General features: G+C 38.5%; 1 protein-coding gene across 10 annotated transcripts in view; it reads left to right on the plus strand.

The window, feature by feature from the left end:
* MINPP1 (multiple inositol-polyphosphate phosphatase 1) overlaps positions 1-24,832 on the plus strand; it is a 114,434-nt gene that overhangs the window by 39,475 nt on the left and 50,127 nt on the right. For 2 of the 10 annotated variants that reach the window (XM_007125530.4, XM_007125531.4), the window contains one exon: positions 6,319-9,746. The exons of 3 other annotated variants lie outside the window; for them this stretch is intronic. In XM_007125530.4, coding sequence (XP_007125592.1) covers positions 6,319-6,712 — 394 coding nt within the window. In that variant the 3' untranslated portion in view covers positions 6,713-9,746. Of the gene's footprint in view, positions 1-1,590; positions 1,740-2,128; positions 2,216-6,318; positions 9,747-17,187; positions 17,252-24,832 lie in introns of those variants that run through there. 5 more of the 10 variants (XR_003677432.2, XR_003677433.2, XM_007125534.4 and 2 more) reach the window with 5 other exon arrangements.

A 24,832-nucleotide genomic window follows, 5' to 3' on the forward strand; every position in this document is an offset into this window, starting at 1 on the left:
TTGTGTTGTTTTGTAATACACTTGACCAGGGGTGATGTTGCTGTCAAAAAACAAGAAATCATGCATCTGGATACAAACTTGAAGGATTGTCTGTTGCTGTATTTTGTAATCAGGTGTCTTAGAAATGGGCAAAGTGATTTTAAATAGTTATGTCTGGGAAATAAGAGATAAAGAGGGGGAGATTGGTTGGCAAGGAGAAGATGTTCATATATAAAGAAAGTGTTTAGGAAATAAGAGGTAGATGACATTGGATCTGGATACAACCTCAGTACAGTGTTCCAGATAGCTAGTACTTACTAATGGGAGTTGAAAAGTATTTGGCCTAGATATTGGGTCTCTGAAACTGAAAACTGTCATTTGTTGACATATTCCCTTTCTTCATGCTACAGTAAAAATGTAGTTGCATACACCCTTTATTACTCAGCAAACTGAATTCATGGTGGAGAGTATGATGCACTGAGTGCCTCAGAGTTATTGAGAGAAGATGGTCTCCATAAGCTCATAATAGACACATGGTGTCTCAAATTTTAGGAAGCAATTAGTCATGTAGTGTGTTCCTGAAGCAAGATTTCTTGTCTTTTGTTTTTTAAATTGCCCAATTCAAATTAGTACGCCAGGGGCCTTGTTACCAAGCACTAACAATGTGGTTTTCCTCAGCTGGTATATTGAAATGCCATGTTTCCACAGCCCACCACCCCCATTGATTTGATATGAAATTGATTTTAAATTTGTACTAAGTTTTTTTGATTTGATTTGATTGATTTTAAATCAGCAATGGCTTGAAAGTAAACTTGGGTGACTAAATTCCTAACTTATTTGCTCCAGTTCAGTTATGCAAATATTTTCCTGTATAAGAGGCATTGAGCTTTTTCCAAGTGAAATTTTTTGTGTGTATATTATATTCGTGAAACTCGATTTATAGTATTCCTGTATTCAAGTTCAAGCTAAAAAGTTAAATAATTTCAGATGTGCCCTTCTTTAAAAAAAAAAAAATTTTGAAAAATTGAACTTAAGAATCAGGCTGAGGACGATTAATATTTTTTTGAAAGGATTTAGATTAATCTTTTATCTATTCCTATGAATTTAATGCATAGTATTTTTTCTAGTGAGTTTAATTGATGGGTCAAAGTTAACTTACGCAAGTAAGTTAACCTCAGCGTTTTCATCTGTAAAAACGGGATGATGATATCTACATCATAGGGTAAACCAGATACTGCACTTTACTAAAGCCACAACGGGCAGCATTTCTATTATAAGACTTAATAGGAATGTATTCATGATCCAGCTCAAACACCACCTCCTCAGCAAAGTCCATCCAATTCTTCCTCAGACAGAGTGATTTTACTCTCTTTTCTCTGGGTTCCCCTAACACTTAGACAAATTCTCATCTGCAAGAACCAGGCATATGTTTTATCTGTGTTTTTGTTCTTTCACCTTACCACCTTTTTTCTCCCCCTTTCTCATCTTTCCTCCCTCTTCTAAAAAGCGAAACTAGCATGGTACCTGGCACTTGGCAGAGAATGCTAGTATCTGTCACATCTAAACAAATGGCCAAATGGATCTTTGAAAAGTCTCTTCTTTATGTTTCAGAAAAATGGGCACATCCATTTTTGTCCAGTGCTTTTTTTGTATGAATACAAGCAACATCAGCCAACTTCTTTCTCTGAAGTAGCAACAGCATCTGCTATTTGTGCAAGACACTTTAAGGCACAAAGGTTAAAGGCAGACAAAAAATAATCGTGAGTGAAATTGTGCTCATTTCTCCGTCTTTGTATTTGGTATTATTGTAGAAATATATAACCTAGAAAAAATTGTAAGTTGCTTACTATTTTCTGCAAGCACATTTGGATCTCTAAGTAAATTGATGTTTTTAGTTGTTTAGATTGTTTTGGGGAAGGCTACATTAGTCTTGACCCTCTAGTATGTAGTTTTCCTTGTCCTTAGTTATCATTATTGTATTGATGCATTTAACCAGACCTTTAAACATACTGTTTTTGTATATTACATCCTTCTGTAATGGAGATTGATCTGTAGTAAGAAGATGATACTCATGGCATTTATTTTTTAAATTGCATTTTTCCTTCCTATTGAGAATTGCTTGGAATTCTAAAATATTTTTTTAATTTAGGTGGATCATATGGCAGAAGACAATCATTTATTTTTGTTGATTTGGCTTCCTATATGAATCTAATATATAAAGTTATTTGATTTCCCATAAAACTCCCAATAAGCTTTTTTTTTTCAGTACGCGGGCCTCTCACTGTTGTGGCCTCTCCCATTGCGGAGCACAGGCTCCAGACAGGCAGACTCAGCGGCCATGGCTCACGGGCCTAGCCGCTCCGCGGCATGTGGGATCTTGCTGGACCGGGGCACGATCCTGTGTCCCCTGCATCGGCAGGCGGACTCCCAACCACTGCGCCACCAGGGAAGCCCCAATAAGAATTTTTTTTTTTTTTTTCCTGTGGTACGCGGGCCTCTCACCGCTGTGGCCCCTCCCGCTGCGGAGCACAGGCTCCGGACGCGCAGGGTCAGCGGCCACGGCCCACGGGCCCAGCCGCTCCGCCGCACGCGGGATCCTCCCGGACTGGGGCACGAACCCATGTCCCCTGCATCGGCAGGCGGACGCGCAACCACTGCGCCACCAGGGAAGCCCTAAGCATTTTTAAAGCACAATTTTTTCTCAACTTTCTTCTCAAAAATAGCTGATTTTAATATGTGACTGAAAGTAGTCAAAAGAGAAAATGGGATTTATTGCTTTTTATATAAACCTAAGGAACCCTAGGTTTAAACCTTAAATTTGGGTAACCTAGATTTAATTTCTTCTGTAGCTTGGATGTAGTTAATAGGACTTTGAACTCATCATTTGTACATAGCCCTGTTGGTCTCTTCTCTTCCCCAACACACATTTTTTTTTTCTATTTTCTCTTTATTTGATTGACTTTTGAACTCAGGTAGGTAGGGTAAGGCTGTTTACTCCACTGTCTATCAAACGCTTTCCCACACAATAGCCACCAGCCACATGCGGTTATTCAGCATCTGAAAATGGGACTGGTCTGAATTCAGATTGCTGTAAATGTAAAGTACTCACGGCATTTCAAAGACTTGGTAGAAAAGAATAAAACAGTTTCATTAATAATTTTAATGTTAATTACATGTTAAAAGTAGAATATTTTATATTATATATTGCCTTATATATTTTTCCCAGTTTACTGGAGTTCCCCAGTGGGGAAAAGAGGAGAGAGTTGCTGACAGTTAAGCCTTTCAGTGAGACAGTGAGGGTATTGCTGCTATCCTTCGTGAACTCTTACGTGTCCTAATAAATCTTACAAAGAGCAATAGTGAGTATTGAGCTGAGGGTTGTTCCTGGCTTTGTACTTACTGCCTCATGGCTAGAAGATTTAAAATACAAACCAGTATCTTTATACTACATGTTTTTCTTTAACTTCTATCACTATTAAATTCCATTATATTTACATTATGGCAGTGGCTTTGGCTTATTTATAGTCAAATATATAAAGGGGTGAGGCAAGTAACAAACGAATGAATCCATCCTATCTTAAACAATGTGAAATGATATATGTCCTGTGCAACAGGTATATGTCATCTCTGGAGGGTAAACCTTATTCCTGTTCCGCTGATTATTGCCTTGTTGGGAGTTCATGTTGCCAGATCTTTCAGGTTTTTAAGAGGAGCCACAAACCTGGATTTTTAAGAATTTGAAATCTCCCAATTTTAAAATACTGACAAATATTATAAGATGTAAAAATATTTATGCAGTCAAACTAAATATAACTATGGTTTGAATGGTACTGCTTTAGAACTTTGGACTTAAGGAGATACTGCTTGGAAATAAATAAAGGTTTTAGGTACTTTAGATGACCTAATTAAAGTATACCAGTTAAGAAAAGAGGCTTACAGTCACCTGCTGATGAATGGTTTTTAAATTTCACACCTTTTAGAGAATATTAATCTCAAAATAATGGATAATTGAGAAATAGTATGTTTCTCTGTATTTTTTTAGTATACTTTTCTAGTATAGTTTTATTTTCTTTAGGGATGTTTTTCTGCTCCTTATTCTCTTATTTATTTTTCTGTTGCTTGTTATAATGTAAATTTAGTTTTCCTCAACATTTAGAAGAAGGCTGTATCAGGTTGCTTTTTTAACCTTACAAAGCTCCCTTTTCTGGTGTGTGTGTGTGTGTGTGTGTGTGTGTGTGTGTGTGTGTGTGTGTGTGTGTGTGTGTGTATACTGTTCAGGAATATGGTAGCTTGCTTCCTGGCTCTGTTCCCCTCCCCCTACTTTTATCTGTGCTTCCTTTTTCCTTTATCTGTGCGGTCCCTCTCCTGCTCAGTCTTGACCCCACTCCCAGCAGTTTCTCCTTAGTGTGGCCTCTGTCCTTCAGTGGAGCCTTGGAGCAGTTGTTTGGAGAGTTCTCAGGGGCTAGATTTCTGCAGCCCCAGCAGAGGCCTAGAGGTAGTCCTCTCTTGCACTCACCAAGTTGAAGTTGAAGCATTTGAGTCCCTGTTTTTTTGCTCATCAGCGGGGGTCTGCTCTTAGCTGTTGGAGGCCAATTTCATATTCTCATTATGTGGTCCCTCCATATGTAGTTTACAGCATGGCTGTTGCTGCTCTCAGGTCAGCAGGAAGATCTCTCAGAAACTTCATCCCCTTTCAGTAACCTACCCAGATTAGACTAGGTCCACCCAGAATAATCTTCCTTTTGATTAACTCAAACTCAAATGATTAGGAAACTTATTTACATCTGCAAAATATTTTCTGCTGTATAATATGACATAATCATGTAAGTGATATCTTGATATATGTAGGTCTTTCCCAATTTAAGAGGTGTGTATTATACTGGGTATATACACCAGGGGGCTGAATTCTTGGAGGTCACTTTAGAATTCTGTCTACCATAATTTTTATTCTATTTTTAATTGCTCTAAAAGGTAACATTACCTAAAGCAAAAATAGTAATGATATGTTGTATGTTTATGGCATATAGAAAAAATCAATCTATATTACTATTGTCATTATATATATACATACATATATAATATATAGTATCAGTACATACATATTCTACACACACACACACACACACACACACACACACTAGAGTAACCTAAACCCTTCCCAATTTCAGCTGCTATCTCAAATTGGCCCACAGCACTTTCCAGTGAACCCGATGACTGTTTGGGATTCTCCAGTTTTCAGATCTCTTACATGCTTTATGGCTTCCCTCTGCTTCCTTCTACACTGATACTGATAATATGCAGGTCTTGAGGCTATTGATGATTCATGGAGAATACTTTTCCACATAGTTATGTTGTGAATGTTTCCCTTGGGTTTGGGATCTGCTGTCCATTTGCTCCATCTGTTTTTATATGAGGAATTAGGAAGGTTCCAAAACTGCTGCAAATGCTGCTGTCCTCCCAGAAAATGTGAACCTAATGGGTGGTGGCAATAAGTCAGATGGTTAACTGTGTTTGAATAGATTTACGAATTATATTTAAGAACAATAGTCATATTCTTTATATAAAAGTTGAGAGAAGGCTAAACAGTCATTTGCTGCTGCTTTTAAAAGAAGCCTTTACCTGAAAAAAAATCATAGAAAACTTGGAAAAAATAAAGGTGACCTGGCTCACGGTGTTGAAAGCTGTTGTGTTTCTGGCCGTGCATAAAGTCCATTCCCAACCACAGACACAGTATATGAGCTAGAATAGGTTATGTCTCTACCCTTTTGTAGCTCTCGTCCACATTTTGTGCCCAAGTCGGGTCTTACAAAACACTGAGGAATAACATGCATTACCGTTCACTGTTCAGACTTGGTTTTAAACGAGAAATTTACTGAATAGTGCTTGTCCTTATTCCCTAGATAAAGATAAAATAACATTTGAAATTTATTCAGATGAGCTCCAAGGAGTAATCAGTATTTACTAAGGGCCAGTCTTTCACAGACAGGCAATGCAGTTTTGAAATACATATCAACTTCAAGTTCCTTAATCTACAAGTAAAGACTCAACTCTCTCTTTAAACTTAAAGAATAATGTGTATGCTCACTGTTTTAGATGGGTTTACAATACTACAGTGTTCCAAAATTTTGGAACATCACTTTTATTATAAAAAGTTCAGTTCTCTGCCACACAGAATTTCAGCCATATTGTTATGTAAATTGTTGTTATAAAGATTTAAAAAGATGATAAAGTTGTATGCTAATTCTAAGTGTAGCTATTATGTTTAAAAGCTGTTATGTTAAATTATTATGTATGTAAAAATATGTTTATATGCATTTTTTTCTCTACTTCTCTTTTAAGTTCTCAACCAATTTCCTCTCCAGTCATCCTTCAGTTTGGTCATGCAGAGACCCTTCTTCCACTGCTTTCTCTCATGGGCTACTTCAAAGACAAGGAGCCCCTAACAGCTTACAATTACAGGGAGCAAATGCATCGGAAGTTCCGAAGTGGTCACATTGTACCCTATGCCTCAAACCTAATATTTGTGCTTTACCATTGTAAAAATGCTAAGACTCCTAAGGAAGAATTCCAAGTGCAGATGTTACTGAATGAAAAGGTGTTACCATTGGCTCACACACAAGAAACTGTTTCTTTGTATGAAGATCTGAAGAACCACTACAAGGACATCCTTCAGAGTTGTCACACCAGTGAAGAATGTGAACTACCAAAGGTGAACACATCTGATGAGTTATGAGTAACTGGAAAACATTTTTAATTCATCAGGAATCTCCAGGGAGTGATCCCATGCTTGGAATAGGTGGGCAATCCCTGGCTACAGCAAGCTTTAACATTACTTGGGTATTTCTGTCTTTTCAAAGAAAAACGTTTCTTTTTGAGTCTGGACATGGATGTGTAAGAAATGATTCTTCACTGGAGCAGGTCTCTTAAGGGAAAATAATCTGTTCAAAAAGATAACTGGCACTACAAACATTTACAGAAGTTAAATATTTATGTAAGAAAACTCACACTGGGCTTCCCTGGTGGCGCAGTGGTTGGGAGTCCGCCTGCCGATGCAGGGGACGCGGGTTCGTGCCCCGGTCCAGGAAGATCCCACATGCCACGGAGCGGCTGGGCCCGTGAGCCATGGCCGCTGAGCCTGTGCGTCCGGAGCCTGTGCTCCGCAACGGGAGAGGCCACAACAGTGAGAGGCCCACGTACCGCAAAAAAAAACAAACAAACTCACACTCAGAGTATGATGTCAGGATGATACTTGAAAGTTGGAGTAACAAAGTATTATATCAGTTGGACAATCCATAACTTGATTGGACTAAGTCTAGGAACTTTACCAGTTGTGCTGCAGTTCTTTCTCTTTTCCTCAGGTAGCACAGTTCTGGTATCATCTTTCTTAATCAGAACTATTATGATTCACTGGGAGTATCGCTTTGAAAGAAAGCTAACATCTCTCTAGTTGAGAATTCGAAACAATATTAATAAACAGAGTCTGATTTAAAAGATCACCTTCACTGAAGGAAGACAAAAACATAATAAAATAAATATCTTTGTTAATAGTATTCATAAAGTATTTGAACACTGTTTCAATAATTCCTTTTAACCTCCTAGTAAGTCTTGCAAGGCCATTCTTTAATTATTATCATGCCTGTTTCACATATGTAACAGTGGAAGAACAAAGAGGACCATTGGCAACAAGACAGAAGAATAGAATCAAAGTTTCTTAAATCCATTGCTTAGCATTTTTTTAAAAATTTTGTCATTTTTGCTTGTATTTTTATATTTTGCTATTATGTGAAATATCTTTTGATGGTTTAGTTTCCTTTTTGTTCATTTTTGTAAAGAAAGACATCCTACTGGTGGGCTTAGTTTCACAGATATGAACCCATTTCAAAGAAATGGTTCTGAGCTCTGTCAAATGCCAGGAAAATGTTTGCTATAATAATAAACAGAATTCCTGTGACTTTACTACCAGGTCTTTTCTGCTCTCCATATTGATACACAATCAGTAACTGATGGTAACAGGCTAGCATTTCAAGCAGCTTTGACTAAATCAGGCAATATAAGGGAATTTTTTTCTAATAGAAGTTTCCTCAGATTTTCACTTCTTAAAGAAAAATTGAAATCTATTTTATTAAAAATCTAAATAAAAAGTGATAACAACTATATATTGAAAGTATAAAAGAAGATGTGTAGATCGTTGGTCTGTAGATCATTGATCTTCAAATGAATGATGTTCATAAAATAGATGATTAGCTGATAAATACTACTGATGCATCAATACACTGCTGATTGTTCCTGCAAAGGTCTGGTATTAATCTTTTTCTTTTTTTTAATTTGTAAGTAGGCAGACAAGAAGAGAACAGTATGATGAGCATTCATGCCCATCATACTGTTTTATCAAAATTAACATTATATCATTCGGTTTAGATCCAAATAAGAAGAATTGAGGACTTTTGTATGCCTCCCTGGTGCTTTTGCCCTCACTCCCTGCCTAGAGGTAGCCACCAACATGAAGTTCAGTATTTACCACTCCATTGCATGCTTGACTCTGAAAACTTGTAGTATTGTTGTGGGAATTTAAAATTTTCTATAAATGGACTTATACTGTGCGTATCATTCTTGAATAATTGATTTCTTTTAATTGCTGTATTTGTTTTTCAAGACTTCTTGATCCTGATCACTTGTCTTAAATTAACACCATCAGTTCATCAATACCTGTTGTGTACTTTTTATGTACAAACACTAGACTCAGTCTATGGGCATGTTAAAATGGAATGAACCTAGTTTTTCTTTCAAGGGGGTTATCTTAAAAGACCTTAAAACAAATTTACTTGATGTCTGGAACATTAAATAATTTGATTCATAAACTTTTCATAGACTATTAAAGTTTTATAGGAATTGTTTAATTTATTGTTAAATAGGACTATATAGTTATCATTGTAGTCATTGGTATGTAAAATATTTCAGGACAAAGGGTAAGTGTGGTCCATTTTCCCTAATGTTACAGAGGTTGTGACATTACTCTGGTGCTATTATTCTCACTTAGGAAATGCCTGAAACTGAAGAATCTCATGATAAAAGCAAAAGGTCTTTTCTAGGATAGGATATATAAAAAGTTGAACGTTGAATAATAATCTTTGGCCAACAAGAGTTCATTCATGATAGGTGACCAAATTATTCAGTCAAGCCAAAATTTAATCACTCTCGGTTCTGAGACTTTGGTCAGTTAATAAATAGCCTATGGACATTAGCCATTTTTCTGTCTAGTCTACAACTTGATGTGTGGAGTGCATTGTACTTACTGTTTTTTATAGTCATTTTATCATTTTGAAGTTTTTGCTCTCCAACACATAATCATGCACTTGAAACTCTTTTTGTATATAATCTTGATCTCAAAAGGAGCTTCGTTTTTTTCAGGCAAAATCAACTTTTATGATATCTTTGAGTGCTTTTCTTTTATAAACTGCAGAATTGATGCATGCCCTTAGATATTTGGGAGTTACGTACAACCAAACCAGAATCTGTGTCAATTTTTGGAATAAATTTCTCTAAGGTGGTATTTCATATAATTCATTAATGATCCTTGGAATTTGGACTGTGTTCTGCCAAATATAAGCTGAAAATAAATATTTGCATTACAGTATAATTTGCCTATATCTAGCTCTTCTCCTTAATTTGCCCAATCACTTAATTCTCATAAAATCACAGGTCACTGAATTCTCTCCTAACTGTTCTTTTTCTCTCACTCAAGCATTTCCTTCCACTCACCTATCAGCTCAGTCTACCCTTAAGCACCTTCACATCAATCTGTTAAGCTATTTTGTGTGTGTGTGTGTGTGTGGTACGTGGGCCTCTCACTGTTGTGGTCCCTCCCGCTGCGGAGCACAAGCTCTGGACGCGCAGGCTCAGCGGCCATGGCTCACGGGCCCAGCAGCTCCGTGGCACGTGGGATCTTCCCGGACTGGGCCACGAACCCGCGTCCCCTGCATCGGCAGGTGGACTCCCAACCACTGCGCCACCAGGGAAGCCCTAAGCTATTTTTTAATTGGGGTGTGTGTGTGTGTGTGTGTGTGTGTGTGTGTGTTTGTGTGTGTGTGTGAGAGAGAGAGAGAGAGAGGAGAGAGAGATAGGGAGAGAGAGTATTTTTTGAGAAAATTCCACAGCAAGAAAAAAGATGTCATATTCTTCTAGTTAAAAGATTTGTAGTTTGAGCTTCATACCTTGCAACTTGGGAGGAAGTTAACTTCTAAAACTTTAACTATTTTATCATTATTGGAATAATACATTTTACGATAGAAGGATTCTTAAATTTATTATTTCTAAAACCAGTGTCAGTTCAACATCTTCCATGTACTATATTCCCAGATTTTAAACCATTATTTAGACCCAAGCAGTTTATGTTCAGACTTTTGTTTGTGTTACTGGGAGAACAAATAATTGTTCATTAGAATGATAGCCTTCCAAATTGAATAATACTCCTAGTATAATAAGAATGTTTCATTAGAATATTTATTTTACATTATTTATGAAATAGCTAATAGGAAAGATTAAGTTGGGATTTATTGATTCTCTCAGCATTTTTCATTTTTCTACCAACCTTGGGGTTCTGATTGTCTCTTGACCAAATGTTAACAATGTGGGTGCTTTTGGAAACTTTTTCAATAAATATTCTCATTCTGGAAGAAAATCCAATTTTGATGTAAAATATGTAAATATGTAAATATGTACTTGTGAACCATATCTATGATAGAGAGAGAGAGAGGTGGGGTCCTTGGGACAATGACTTGTCAGAAGACCAGGACATGACTAAAACATAGGCCACTAGGGAACTGGGAAATAATTGAGATGCTATCCCAAAGAGCCAAAACAAAAACCAAGCGGGAATATTCCCCTACTGAATTAGTAGAATTAACCAGCAGGTTTAAACAAAATTGTAGGGAAGGAGTTGCAGCCTTAGTGTTCTGTTTACAGGATACTTAGGGAGGTGGTATTAAATGGCTCAGAACTGATATGTGAGATTTTCCTACATATCTAGTACTAAGTTATTTTCCTGAACCTTGGTTGGGGTATCAGGGGATGGGGAGGGTGGAGTCAGTCAGAAGTGCTCTTCCTTTCTCTTTCAGAGATCTCCTGATTCTGTTCCTGCCTCCATTTTCATCTGGGCCTTCTCTTTCCTGTACCCTTTTTGTCTCTGTCCTGTTTAATATGGATTTTTATTCCCAGGAGATATTTCTCAAAGTTATGTTCCAGAAGGGAGCTTCAGCTGGTGAGATTTGAGAGTTCATAGGGCCCCTCTGCTCAAGTCTCTCAGAGCTTAAGGTAGTAATTCCTTGCACAACAGCAGTTAGCCCTCTGAACTTCCAGTGAGTACCTATAGTGACTTGGGAGTTCCCTCATTCCATCAGCTACTCTACTGCTTCCCTCTGCTTCCTCCCAGTAAGATGGTGCTTATAGGTACGGGCCTTGTAGCAATTGGTGGTTTGTCTTCCACCCTCTCAGTCTGGGAAATTCTTAGGGATGCTTCATCAACTTGTGTTGCAGATACTGTCTATGGGTTTTTGTTTTTTAACTTTTGTTGCTCTCTTTTTAGGTGATGGGAGGTGATGGGAAAAGTTAAAAAATCATGCCATCACTGTCATCTTCTCAGATTCTCCTTTGTAAGTCTTTTAGAGGATCATCACCATTCATATATGTTCACTGATAAAGTTCCTGGTCAAATAATTTGCCCATTTTTTTAAAATTTACTTCTTTATTTATTTTTGGCTTGTTGGGTCTTTGTTGCTGCATGCACGCTTTCCCTAGTTGCGGCCATAGGGTCCGCATATGTTCAGTTTTGGTAGTTACTGCTAAACAATTTTCTGAAGAAGTTGAACCAATCGATACTCCCAAAAATGGTATGTGAAAGTGCCATATGGCTGACAGTCTACCAATAGTTGGTATTATCCATCTTTTTCATTTTAGCTATTTTTGTAGTGTGTTGAGTTATCTCATTGTGGTTTTAATTTGCATTTCTTTATGGTTAATGAAATTAAGCATTTTCAAATGACCATTACGTAACTTCTTTTGTGAAGTGCCTGTTGTAGTCTTTTGCCCAGTTTTGTATTGGATTGCCTGCCTTTTTTCTTGTACGGATTTGTAGGCTCTAGTAGCTTTAAATCTTTTTCTTTATCCTTGATATTCTGAAATGTAAATGTGGAATTGTCTTTGTTTAGTATGAGAAGGTAGACCTGAAAACTCATGTTTTTTTTCCAGATCTGTAAACTTCTCAGTTTTTCTTTCTTTAAACATGTTTCTCTGCCATTTTTCCATTCTCCTCTTCTGGAACCCCTGTTAGATGTATGTTGGATCCTTTCAATATGTTCACCTGTAAATTGATCCTTCAGGTCTCTGCACAGCTTTTCTATATATTCTTCAACCTTTGTCTCTCAATGCTTCTTTCTAATTTCCTTAACTGTTTTCGTCTAGAGTTTATCCAATCTGGTGAGGTTTTTTTTGTTTGTTTAATTTTATTACTACTTTTTAAAAACTTCATGACTACTTAAAAATAATTTCTAATACTTCTAACTGGTTCTTTTTCATATTCACCTGTTTTATTTCTTTTTGTTTTATCCTTTGTTGTTCTTTTAAAATGAAAGTTAATCTTCAGTTTATCTCTTTGGCTATTCTAAACATTTATTTTATGTTACTCTGTAACATAAAATTAATTTTTTCGGGGATGAATTCATGTTCTCATTGTTGATTTTATTGTTTGTTTTTCTTTTTTAGCATTAGATTTCTTTTTGTTTGAAGTGTCTTCGGCACACTTGTTTACCAAAGAAGTTGTTTATTTATGTATTCTTTTTCTCCTTTTCCTCTTTCTCCTTTTTTCAATCTTTCTGTCCTTACCTCTGTTTAATGGTTCTGCAGTGTTTTAGAGTTTTGTCACTCTGTAACATAAAATTAATTTTTTCGGGGATGAATTCATGTTCTCATTGTTGATTTTATTGTTTGTTTTTCTTTTTTAGCATTAGATTTCTTTTTGTTTGAAGTGTCTTCGGCACACTTGTTTACCAAAGAAGTTGTTTATTTATGTATTCTTTTTCTCCTTTTCCTCTTTCTCCTTTTTTCAATCTTTCTGTCCTTACCTCTGTTTAATGGTTCTGCAGTGGCTACAGTCTAGATACCTAGCCCCAAACCATGTCTCAAAATGATATTTGGGGGTCTCCTGTATCACCAAGCCATTCCTAGGCATAAGCATTGTCCTCCTGATTCCTGAGGTCATTGCCCCCCTGTTCCCTGGCCTGCCAAGGCCTACTGCTTTATATTAGGCCATGTCTCCTGGAAGTGGCTGTACAGCAGTTTTTTTCATCCTTTGAAATCCCTGGTTTCAAACCAGTAAATCATTAATTTCCTATCTCATTTGGAACATATTTAATCCCCATTAAATTTCAGAAGTTAGAGGCCCAGCCGTGTCTGCCCACTTCCTGGCCAGGAGCATCAGCCCCTCTCACTGCTTCATGTTACTCTTCTGTTTCTGGTTCATGGAATATGTAGTATTTTTTTGAGGCCCCTCATATCTTTTCTTTATTTTGATTTTTGTATTTTATTTATTACTATTTGAGCAGAAGAGTTTTGTCAAAGTGTGGACTTACTGAGTCATTTTGACCAGAAATCCAGTTATATACATATTTTTAATATTGGTAGCTACTTCCTGGGAATTCCCTGGCAGTCCAGGGGTTGGGAGTCCATATTCTCACTGTTGAGGGCCCTGGTTCGATCCCTGGTTGGGGAGCTAAAATCCCAGAAGCCGTGTGGTGCAGCCAAAAAAAAAAAAAATATATATATATATATATATATGTATACTGAACAATTATATATAGAGAGAAAATACATATATATTGGACAATTATTGAACTTCTCTGAACCTCAGCTGATTCATATGTAAAACAAGGCTATTGGACCAAGGTCCTTAAAGTCCATTCCAATTCTAAATTCTGTTGTTTATGTAACCTACGACCTATGATTTGTGTCTGTGTTCAGGCAGCTAATTTGTAGTGTAGGACACTTGAAATCCACATTTTCTGCTTTCTGACTCAGCAGCTGTTTCTGCCATACCTCACAATTTTCCTCATTGTAAACACAGCAGACAATCAAGAAATCAAATCCATAGCATGCCACACCCACCCAGTCCAGTCTTCTAACTAGAAAGTTGGGGATTTCTCCAGTTTTTCTTATACCGCTTTCTGGAATTCCAAACAGAAGCTCTGATAAGGTTTCAAAAGTCGAATCTGTGTGATACAAGTTGATTCTTTTTTTTTTTTTTGGCTGTGCCTCTTGGCTTGCAGGATCTTAGTTCCCCTTAGTTACCTGACCAGGGATTGAACCCAGGGCCCAGCAGTGAAAGAACCCAGTCATAACCACTGGACCAAGAGGGAATTACCCAGAGCTGATTCTTAGGCAAAGAGCCAAGGGCAACAATTGAGAAAGAAGCTTTTTTGCATAGTTATTATAATCTCAGAAAACTGGGATCAGTCATCAGTGTAAGCAACATGCCTGATGCAGAACTGGAAGAGATAACGATCAGGGGGTGGTTCTTAGATCGTGAAAATAGTTACAATGACCACATCATCAAGGAAGTGGGGCCTGGCAAAAAAAAAAAAAAAAAAATTACCTGTTGCTTTTTATTTACTAACTAACCCAACTAAAGAGATGGTTTTTAAAAAGCCACAAAACCTGAAACTTTCAGGAAACTGATAACATTTTTTTAGCCAATTAAAGAAATTCAGGCTCCTGTTCTGATATGCTAACAGCTAGTTTATAGAGTAATTTACAACACCAGTCTATGGACTATAGGAAGGCTCTATTGTGTTTGAGAACAAAACAAAAGCACTAGACTGAAGTACAGTCTTGTGGTCTAGTATTACGTCTGCAACTCACTAGCTATGTGACTTGAGGAGGGTCACTTAACCTTCTTCACATCTCACCTTTTTATTCGCATCTGGAAAATGAAGAGAGTTCCAGAGAGAGTATGTTAGTGATAGAACAAGCAAGAAAACACTTAGATCATGAGGTCTGGAGAGTTTTTTTTTTCCCTCTTTGAATTCTATTCTTTGTTTTTAAACACAAAGTGTCCTAGTTGGTTGAATTAGTTCAATTTCAAACCTCCAAAGTTAAAATATAAGCATGTTAATATAAGTTGATTTAATTTTTAAAGATCGTGGGGATAGGTGAGTAGGAAATTTAAGGAGCAGCTCAAAAAAATCAAGTCCTGTGATGATTTAGAGAAGTCTGTGCTGAGCTCTCCACTGAGCCTCCAGCTCCATTTGGGGATCTGCGTTGGCATAACTGATGGTTGGGATTGGCCTGGAAAAGAAGTTGTCTGGTGGAGCTTCTTTTTCTTGTCTCTAGAACTTGGCTTCACCTCAGCTCACGACACTTGAGTGGATTATTATCGCTCTAGGCTAGTCCTGTATGAAAATCTTCTTGCTTATGATATAAAGCAGGCAAATCACTTCCCAAAGCAAACAAGTACAGGCCATCTACCTGAATCTCTTCTGGCTGGTGCAAGCCACTTTTTCCCCAATTGAGAGCAAAAGTTAATTAGCTAATTTTCCATTTGGGGCCAAATGACAGTCCAGCGACAGAAATGTGAGGTTCGTAGTAACTCGGAACTGAGGGAGAAGTAGTGAGGCTTTCGTGCCTTGAGTTAAAATCTAAAGATGCTTTGTGAGAGCAGAACCTACTGGGGTCAGCAGGACTACCGCTTTTGACCCCAGTGCTGAAAAAAGTGAAACTGGGAAAAACAACCAAAAACATCGCCCCTCTTGATATCCTCTGTTGTTTGCCAGCTCTGGGGGCTTAAACCTGTCTCTGCTTCCTCTCCTCCCCTCTTTCATACCCCGCCCTCAGGATGCATGAGGGTGGAGGGCAAGCCATTAACATGAAGGGAAGGAGTTAAGTGCTGAGAAAGAAGAGGGCAGGTTTGAGGTGCACGGGGTCTAGGGCTTGAATCCTCTTTGTGGCTGTCATTGACTTCTAAAATGGGGTGGATGGGTTTTAGCATCTGGAACAAGTGCCCAGCATGTAATAGCGGTTCAACAAAGTAATTGTTGAATGAACTGAACAAGTTAAGTTCTGAGCCAGGTGTGGTTGTTGCTCTTGACTCTTTCTTCTTTTTCTCTCCCTCTGATGGGCTTATCAAGGCCAGGAGTCCTGGGGCTGCAGTGTATATAGAACATGTATTTTTATCAGTAGTTGTTATTTTACATCAGAAATCTTGCTGACCAAAAAACAATGCTCGTTGCAATAAAACTATCACCTTGAAATATCACCATACATAATTCAAACGTTCCTGATAATTGGTTCTTAGCACGTAAAGTACTTAAACAAATCATATAGTCAACTATTAGGCAAATAATTTAATGATAGAACATGAGAATTTCTTTAAACACAGTATTTCAAGTTACTCTATTTTTGTCTGGAGTACAGATCTGAAATGGTACAAATTGTACTCAGATACTGAACTATGAATTAATCGGATAGAATGAAACATTAAAAAAAATTCTGACTTAAGTTTCCATTCATTACTCCAACCTGCTGAGAAAGCCTGGACCAGGTGAGCGCTAGGTGAGGGACGCATGATCTCTTCAATGTGTTGTTTCTTTGCTCACTTGCTAGTTCTTCCCGAATCCCCTCTTCCATGCTGTTAAAGCAGTCAGATCCAGAGAAACTTGGGTATGGGCTTTGGGAGGAAAGGGCTGCAGGAGCTCCTTTGCTCTTAGGCCCTAGACCTGCCTCTAGCCATGTGAAAGGGATCCTCCCCAAGGGCCAGCTCAGCTTACTCTAGTCTGCATGGGGGTTTAGGCCAAAGTCTTATAACATGCATTTTCCTGGCCTGTCTTTTGCGTGTTTTGTTTGTTTATTTCCTTTAAGAACCTAAGGTGGGAAGGAGGCCAAGGGGAAGGAAGGGGAGAAGAGAGGAAGAAGTGCTCCTTTTAAGTATGATTTACGTTATTCATGGAAATCAGTCTAGACGAAGCTGTGGTCAGAAGCTGAAACGTTGTCCACCTGCGTGCCAACAAACTGTTCCATTGATTTCAGTCATTCTGACAGGCAAGAAAGGACTAACAGATTGTGTGCTTACAGTGCTAGGCCTTGAACTAAATCACTCACCTGAAGTCTCACTGATCCTCATAAGAATCTATGAGCTAGATAACTGTTATCATTTCTCTTTCATAGATGAAAAAAACGAGGCTCAGAGAGAAGTACCTTGTCCAAGGTCAGGACGTGCTAGGTCTGGGAGACAAATTCCAGCAGTCTGACTCTGCAGCCAGTGTTCTTACCTATCATATGTGTCTCCCTCCTCCACCACACATACTGAGGACAGCCGACAGTGTGCTCACGCTGGCCCAGACTAGGAAGAGTTAGCTTCTCGTTCTCAAGATGCTGCCTGCGCTGCATGGTTGGTGTCTGGGACTCCACCATTAGAGAGACTTCCTTGTGACTTAAAGCTTTGTCCGATACACGAAGTGACACACCAAACTGCATCAGTCATTTCCTCAGCATGAAAGAATAAATTAGATATTTTCCTCAGTGGATTGTTTATATCTTTGTGCTTCTGCCAAAGAAGAGTTGCCATTTGAGTCTAGTCATTATTTGTCTTAATAGAAATTATCTAAATTTGAATTTGTCCATCATTCCTAAAACACTTATTGACTAGTTTAAATAGCTACATTTTATAGTATTTACATATCATTTTGGAAAGGGCATCAACCCATCGTTATTCTTATCTGGAATATTTCGGCAAAAGAGCTAAAGGACCTGGATGTGGTCAGACGACTCAGAACCAGAGGGAATGGGTGTAGTTCTGTTCTCAATGAAGTTGTGCCTTGTAGGCACTAAATATGAGTATCAGTTCACGATGATGAGCAGGTCAGCCAAGGGACAAGAGTACTGTATTTCTTTTCAGTAATCTAATTGGGTGCCTCTGGAAGTCACCGAGTCTGTCCACAAAGGAGGAATGACATAAAGAAGCCCTGTATTCACCACAATTATAATTCATTTTTAAATGACTTTGAAAAAAAATCTCTGGAATATATTCAAGGAAATATTTTAAGGAATAACGTCCTTATATGTCAAGCACACGTATCTTTAGCATATAAAATGACTTCATTTTTCACGCAAAATTGGCTTTTTAAAATGACTGGTTTGAACTTTGCTGAGCTAGAAAGGTGAGGCTAAACTTTGCTTTACTCCTCCCTCCTGCCACTGCAGATATTTATGAATGTTAACTAAATCTGATTCATTCTCAGATGTTCCATTCAAGGTAATTGTGCAACAATACAACTTAAAACTGTGTCAAAGGCGACAGCAAAATAGGATCATTTAGAAAAAGTGTAATCGTTAGGGTTGTTCTCAAGTTAAATAGTAACCGTTTTCTTGTCCATGTCTAGTTAGGTTAGTTTCTTTATTATTATTATTATTACATTAACGCTTTATTTATTTTTGCTGTTGTTGCAAAAATACCCTTAGAAAACTAAGATATTAAAGTCTTGAAAAATGGTTAATGGGACTTCCCTGGTGGCGCAGCGGTTGAGAGTCCGCCTGCCGATGCAGGGGACGCGGGTTCGTGCCCCGGTCCGGGAAGCTCCCACATGCCGCGGAGCGGCTGGGCCCGTGAGCCATGGCCGCTGAGCCTGCGCGTCCGGAGCCTCTGCTCCGCAACGGGAGAGGCCACAAACAGGGAGGCCCGCATACCACACACACACACAAAATAATAAATAAATAAATAAATAAAATAAAATTAATTTGATTATTTTAATTTTTTTTGGCTGTGTTGGGTCTTCATTGCTGTGCTCAGGCTTTCTCTAGCTGCGGCGAGTGGGGGCTAGTCTTCACTGTGGTGCGTGGGCTTCTCATGCCAGGGAAGTACTTAAAAAATTGGTTAATGGACACATCTAATTTCTGTATTTCATAAGATTTTTAAAATGTGGAAATTTAGTAGACACATTTTGTACTGTGAATATATATTTAGCTGATGAACTCTAACAGTTCAAATAGAATCATTTACAGCTTATTGAATAAATAAAAGTACCTCCATAAAGACTCACATGACATAGATAGGTTAGTTTCTAGTATCCATTTTCTGATGACGTTTTTCAAAAACAGCCAGGAGATCCATTGTCTTCCAATCAGTAATCTTATACGTGTTTTAGCAGAGTTTATATAAATCGGATGCCCAGGATTTGGGCTTCAAATTTGGGCATTTACCGAGAATTTACTGAGGCTCCACTTTCATGCTAGGCACTGGGAAAATGACATGGTGCCCATCTCAGGAAACTCATGGCCTTCTGAGGGAGACAGACCCTTAAGAAGATCATTGCGGTGCACTGTACAAGTGCTGAGGAGACACATAGAATGATCAGCTCTTCCTGGGAGGATCAGAGAAGCTTCCTCAACGAGGTAACCTCTGAGCTGAGTCAGGAAGGCTGAGTAGCACTCACATGGCGAGAAGGGGCAGATGGGTGCCAAGTCCCAGCATGGTGAAGAGCTGTGTTTTGGGAACTGCAGAGGCATGTCCATTAATCTCACATTATAGAACTCTAGCTTGATTTAGCTCTGGACAAAACAGTTGTTAACAGTTACTGGTTTTCTTGAGAAATATGAAAACAGGGCCTTTGTATTTGAACATATCTAGCTTCAAATCCTGATTCTACCATGTACCAGCTATAATCTTGAGGATATTACTGTCTCTCTCTGAGCATCAGTGTCTTTATTTGTAAAAGTAGCATACTTACTTTGTGTATTTTTTAAAGGGTTATGAGAGACAGCACAGGTAAAGACCTATAACAAGTAGGATTGCCAGATCTGGCAAATAGTAATACAGGACACCCAGTTAAATTAGAATTTCATAAAGCAACAGATTTTTTTTGTATAACTATGTTCCAAACATTGCATGGGGCAAACTTACACTAAATAATTATATGTTGTTTATCTGAAATTCACATTTAATGGGGCATCCTGTATTGTTTATCTAATAATAAACTCTAATAATAAGTGAACTGTAACTCAATAAGTTATTGGCATAATAGGTGTTTTTTATGCTGGGAATCACTGACTTGGAGGAAACAGGAGGTTTGAAAGAAAATGATAGACTCTACATAGTATGTAGATGTGGATATGCACATATGTGGAGCGGGGGGGGAATAGTGGGCAAAGGTGGAGGGTTTTGGTTAACAGCAGGAATCCAAAAGCTTCTCCAGGATCGGCGAACAGATTCTCTTAAGTTGGTTCACCACCACCACCACAACAAAATCAACAAATTCATGAAAACCGCTTCTTTAAAGGCCATGCCAACAGGATCTGAGTTTTGGCACTTTACAACTTCAGGCTTTTCAGCAGACTGGAATGGTAGAGATGTTGGCATTTTTTCAAGGCATAAAGATAGCTTTGGGGCCCTTAATGTGTCAGACTCTACACTTTTTCTCTTCTCTCTCCTAATAGAACTGCCAGGTCTCAAAGTCCTTGGCTACTGGGCGGGTGGTGCACACTGGACCAACTAAAAGGTCACGGAGTCTAGCACTTTACAGAGCACTTAGCTGATGTCAGGAACTGTGTGGGGGAATTCAAAAAGGGGTAAGCGCCCTGCCCTCCAGGAGTCTGTAATTCTATTGTGTGTGGAAAAGAAAAGAAAATTGCGAAACTGAATTTCCTCCTGTAACATGTGTTCTGTGACGGCCAAGTGGGCTTTACCAGTGTATCCCCAGAGCTGAGGATGGTACCTGACAAACAGTAGAGGCCCCATAAACATTTGGTGAATAAATGAATCAGTGTGGGCTGGATTCACTAAAGAAGGTTTAATGGAGTAGTTTAGTCAGAAATGGGCCTTAGAGGAAGAAGATCTGGCTGAGCAGAAAATCATTTGCACCATCACCATAGCAGCTGCCATTTACTATGAACGCGGCACTGAGTGAAGGACTTTATGTGAATTCTGTTCAGATGTTTCCAATAGCCCTTAAAAGTTTGGGTCTGCATGGCCCCAAAGCCCATTTTGCTTCTGCAGATCAGCTTGAATGTTACCTCTTCAGGGAGACTGTCATGCTGTCCAAAAGCATTCCTTCCTATTACTCTCTATCTCAGCCCTCTGTCCTTTCAGAGAACTGGCGACACTTCATGTGAATCTATTCAATATTTTTGGTATATCTTTCTACGGTCTCTGAGGACAGGGGCTGTGTCTGTTTTATCACTGCTCTGTTCCTTGCGCCTGCCAGCCAATTCATTCCCTGGCACTTGGTAGACACCCAATAAATATTTATTGAACAAGCACATTTGCCTGCACAGAATCATCTCCTCAGTTTAAACAAACAAACACCTCCTAAAAACTAAGAACAAAAAACATAGCTGACAGGGACTCCAGAGTCTCCGGGTCCAAATGTCCAGGGATGGGCCAAAGCATCTATTTCTTTTCTTTTCCAAAAAAGTTCTGTATGTGAATCTGATGCACAGCTAAAGATGAGCGCTCTAGTGAGGGCAGGACACTCTAAGAAAACTATATGAATTCATGTTAAAATCTGATGGATAAAATTTCCTCCATGTGATCTTTCAAATAAAGCTTCATAGAACTTTCTCCACTCTAAGAAACACATCGGGCATTACCTTTGGCTCAATATAAACTTGTTTCATACCTAATCACATCCATCCTGTTCTCTCCAACTTTACAAGTGAGAAGATACCAGCATAAGCAACAAATACATTTAAATTAAAATGTATTTTCCATGACTCTTAAACATGAAAAGATGGTCAAGCTCATTCAAAATAAGAGACATGAAAATTACACTGATATCATTTTTCATCTATCAGATGGCAAAAATGCAAGTTTGACATTTTATTGGCAGGGCTACAGGGAGACAGCCATTCCGATACATTGCCGGGAGAATGCAAAATAACCCAGTGAGGGAAGTTTGTCAGTATCTGCAATACTATATATGCAAATACCCTTTGTCCCAGTCTAGGAATCTATCCCAAAGGTATACTGACAAAATATAAAGACATACATTCAAGATTTTCATTACAACATTATAATAGCAAAAGAGAAGAAGTAGCACAAATGTCTGTCGGTAGGGGGTTGGTTGAATAAACTGTGGTACATACATATGATGGTCTTTGCAGCCATGAAAAAAAAAATGGGTAAGCTGTCTACATACTGGTATGGAGTAATCCCCAGGGTATTTTTTTTTTTTTTTTTTTTTTTTTTTTTTGTGGTATGCGGGCCTCCCTCTGTTGTGGCCTCTCCCGTTGCGGAGCACAGGCTCCGGACGCGCCCAGCGGCCATGGCTCATGGGCCCAGCCGCTCCGCGGCATGTGGGATCCTCCCAGACTGGGGCGCGAACCCGGTTCCCCTGCATCGGCAGGCGGACGCGCAACCACTGCGCCACCAGGGAAGCCCTTCCAGGGTATTTTTTTTAAAGTGGAAAAAAGCACAGTGCAGCACAGTTTTTATAGTGTGATACTTTGTGTGTAAAACAAGACAAATAGGAATATCTGTAAGCATTTGTTTGTATTTTTTTTTAATGATGAAAGGGTAACTCAAAAACTAATAAAATAATTAGCTATGAGGAAGGGAAACTAGAGTTTTCTAAACATACCCCATTTAAAAATTTTATTTGTGACTAGTAAATGTTATAATTGAAAAACAAGATTAAGTCAGAAAGAAAAATACATGATCTCTAAAATTTAAAAACATACACAGACAAAAGAAAACCTAATTGGGTATCAAGGTGGTGACATATTTACTCTAAGAAGAATTATTTCACATTAATAATTTTCACAGTCTTTCACAATATTTTAGGAAATATTCTAAGGGCAAAAAGAACTTTAAAGAAACTTAAATTATATTCAGTAGCCTTATTGTTAGTGGTTTTATTGGTTTCTCTAAAACACACATATTTAATAGCTCTGTCTACTGATGCCTAAGAATAATGACAACCCAGTAGTAAAGACTAGATTGTGTTCTCCAAATGCCATCTCCCACTAGAAGGAGCCAGGGTACATTAGAGAAATGGCTGATTCCTGGTCTGGGGCAGGAATGTACAAGATGAGCCTGACATATTTTTTGTACCCAAAGCAAGGAAGGTTCTCAAAGACCAATAGGGTCATGTCAAAAGGACTGGAGCTAACCTACAGGGGCTTTTAACTGGCAGGAGATGAGACAATTTGGGCACCAAAAAGAATAACTGTAATTGATTGAAACACATTGAACGTAGAAAATTTGAGTTCATAATGATACTTTTAAAAATTCAAAAAATGAAAAAAAAATTCACCATTGAAGGTAGGTAGTCAGCACACTAACACCATACTTTGAAAATTGGTCATTAAAAAGAAAAAATTAGACATTCACCTTGCCTTGTACAAACTGCAGTCTTATTTGCAGAGTTACCACGCAAACCTGGAACTGCCCACTTTTGGAATTCTTCTACATGCAAGAAAAACCCTTCTATGTTTAACTCCCTTTATGGGGGTTTCTGTTATGTACAACCACACTTGATCATAACTGATACAACATATATAAATGAACCTTTACATTTTCTTGACTATTGAGGTTGCTTTCTTCCCAAATAGCTAGAACTCCTTCAATCCTTGCTCACTGTACAGTTCCCTCTGTCAACCCCTTCATTTAAATAATAGTTATAGATCAGGGATGCATAATATCAACTCAGAAGAGGAAGTGGACAGACTCTTGGTCCACAACAATAAAACAGACACAGTGTCTATGGCAGCCTTTCCATGCTGAATGTATCCAGAAGAGAAATAAAAAATATTTTCAGGATGATGATGAGGAGAAGAGAAAGATGGGAACGAGAATTTTGTGAAATAGTGACTCGTGTAAAAGTAGATGAAAAACCAAACTCTAGTAGCCATGCTTTGAAAGGACCTGGGGTATCAACTTCAGATTCCACTTAATCAAAAGGCTCTGGGTCAATCCTAGGGTAGAAGATTTCACATATTTTATCTGATTTAATCACCACTGATGTAATCTCAGGTCTATTTTAGCCATGAGTTTCCCCCTCCTTCATCAAACTCTTATCAATTATAAATAAATGTCAACATTTACCTTTTTTTTTTCTTATAATCAGTCTTCTCTGGAAGTGCTAATGAAAAGGTAGCCAGAAGCTAAACAAGAGAAGCCTGTTGGTAGTAGAAGGAATAATGGAACTCCAAAGATGGCTATGTTCTAATTCCTAAAACCTATTGGGTCATATGGCAAAGGGGAATTAAGGTAGCAGATAGAATTAAGGTTACTAACAAACTGACTTTGAGAGAGTGTATCCTGGATTATCCAGGTGGGCCCAATATAATCACGTGCTCTTAAATGTGGAAGAGGAAGGCAGAAGGGAAGGTCAGAGTGATGCAACGTGATGAGAACTCGGCCAACTGTTGTTAGCTTTGAAGATGGAAGCGGGGCATGTTCCAAGGGATACGAGCAGCCTTGAGAACCTGGAAAGAGCAGGAAAACAGATTCTCCCTTAGAGCCCCCAGAAGGGACTGCAGCCTTCGTGACACCTTGATTTATCCCGGTGAAACCCATTTCAGACTTCCAGCCTCCAGAACTGTAAGATAATAAATTTGAGTGGTTTTAAGCCACGAAGTTGTGCTAATTTGTTATAGCAGCAATAGCAAACTAATATACCTGTTTGTGGTCATAAACTGAAAACAAAAATCACTACAAATGATCCAGCAGATTGGGTGCCTCAAAAGTATGATGACAGGGCTTCCCTGGTGGTGCAGTGGTTGAGAGTCCGCCTGCCAATGCAGGGGATGCGGGTTCGTGCCCCGGTCCGGGAGGATCCCACATGCCGCCGAGCGGCTGGGCCCGTGAGCCATGGCC

The sequence above is a fragment of the Physeter macrocephalus genome, chromosome 20, assembly GCF_002837175.3.
Source record: "Physeter macrocephalus isolate SW-GA chromosome 20, ASM283717v5, whole genome shotgun sequence".
In the NCBI taxonomy this organism is placed as follows: domain Eukaryota; kingdom Metazoa; phylum Chordata; class Mammalia; order Artiodactyla; family Physeteridae; genus Physeter; species Physeter macrocephalus.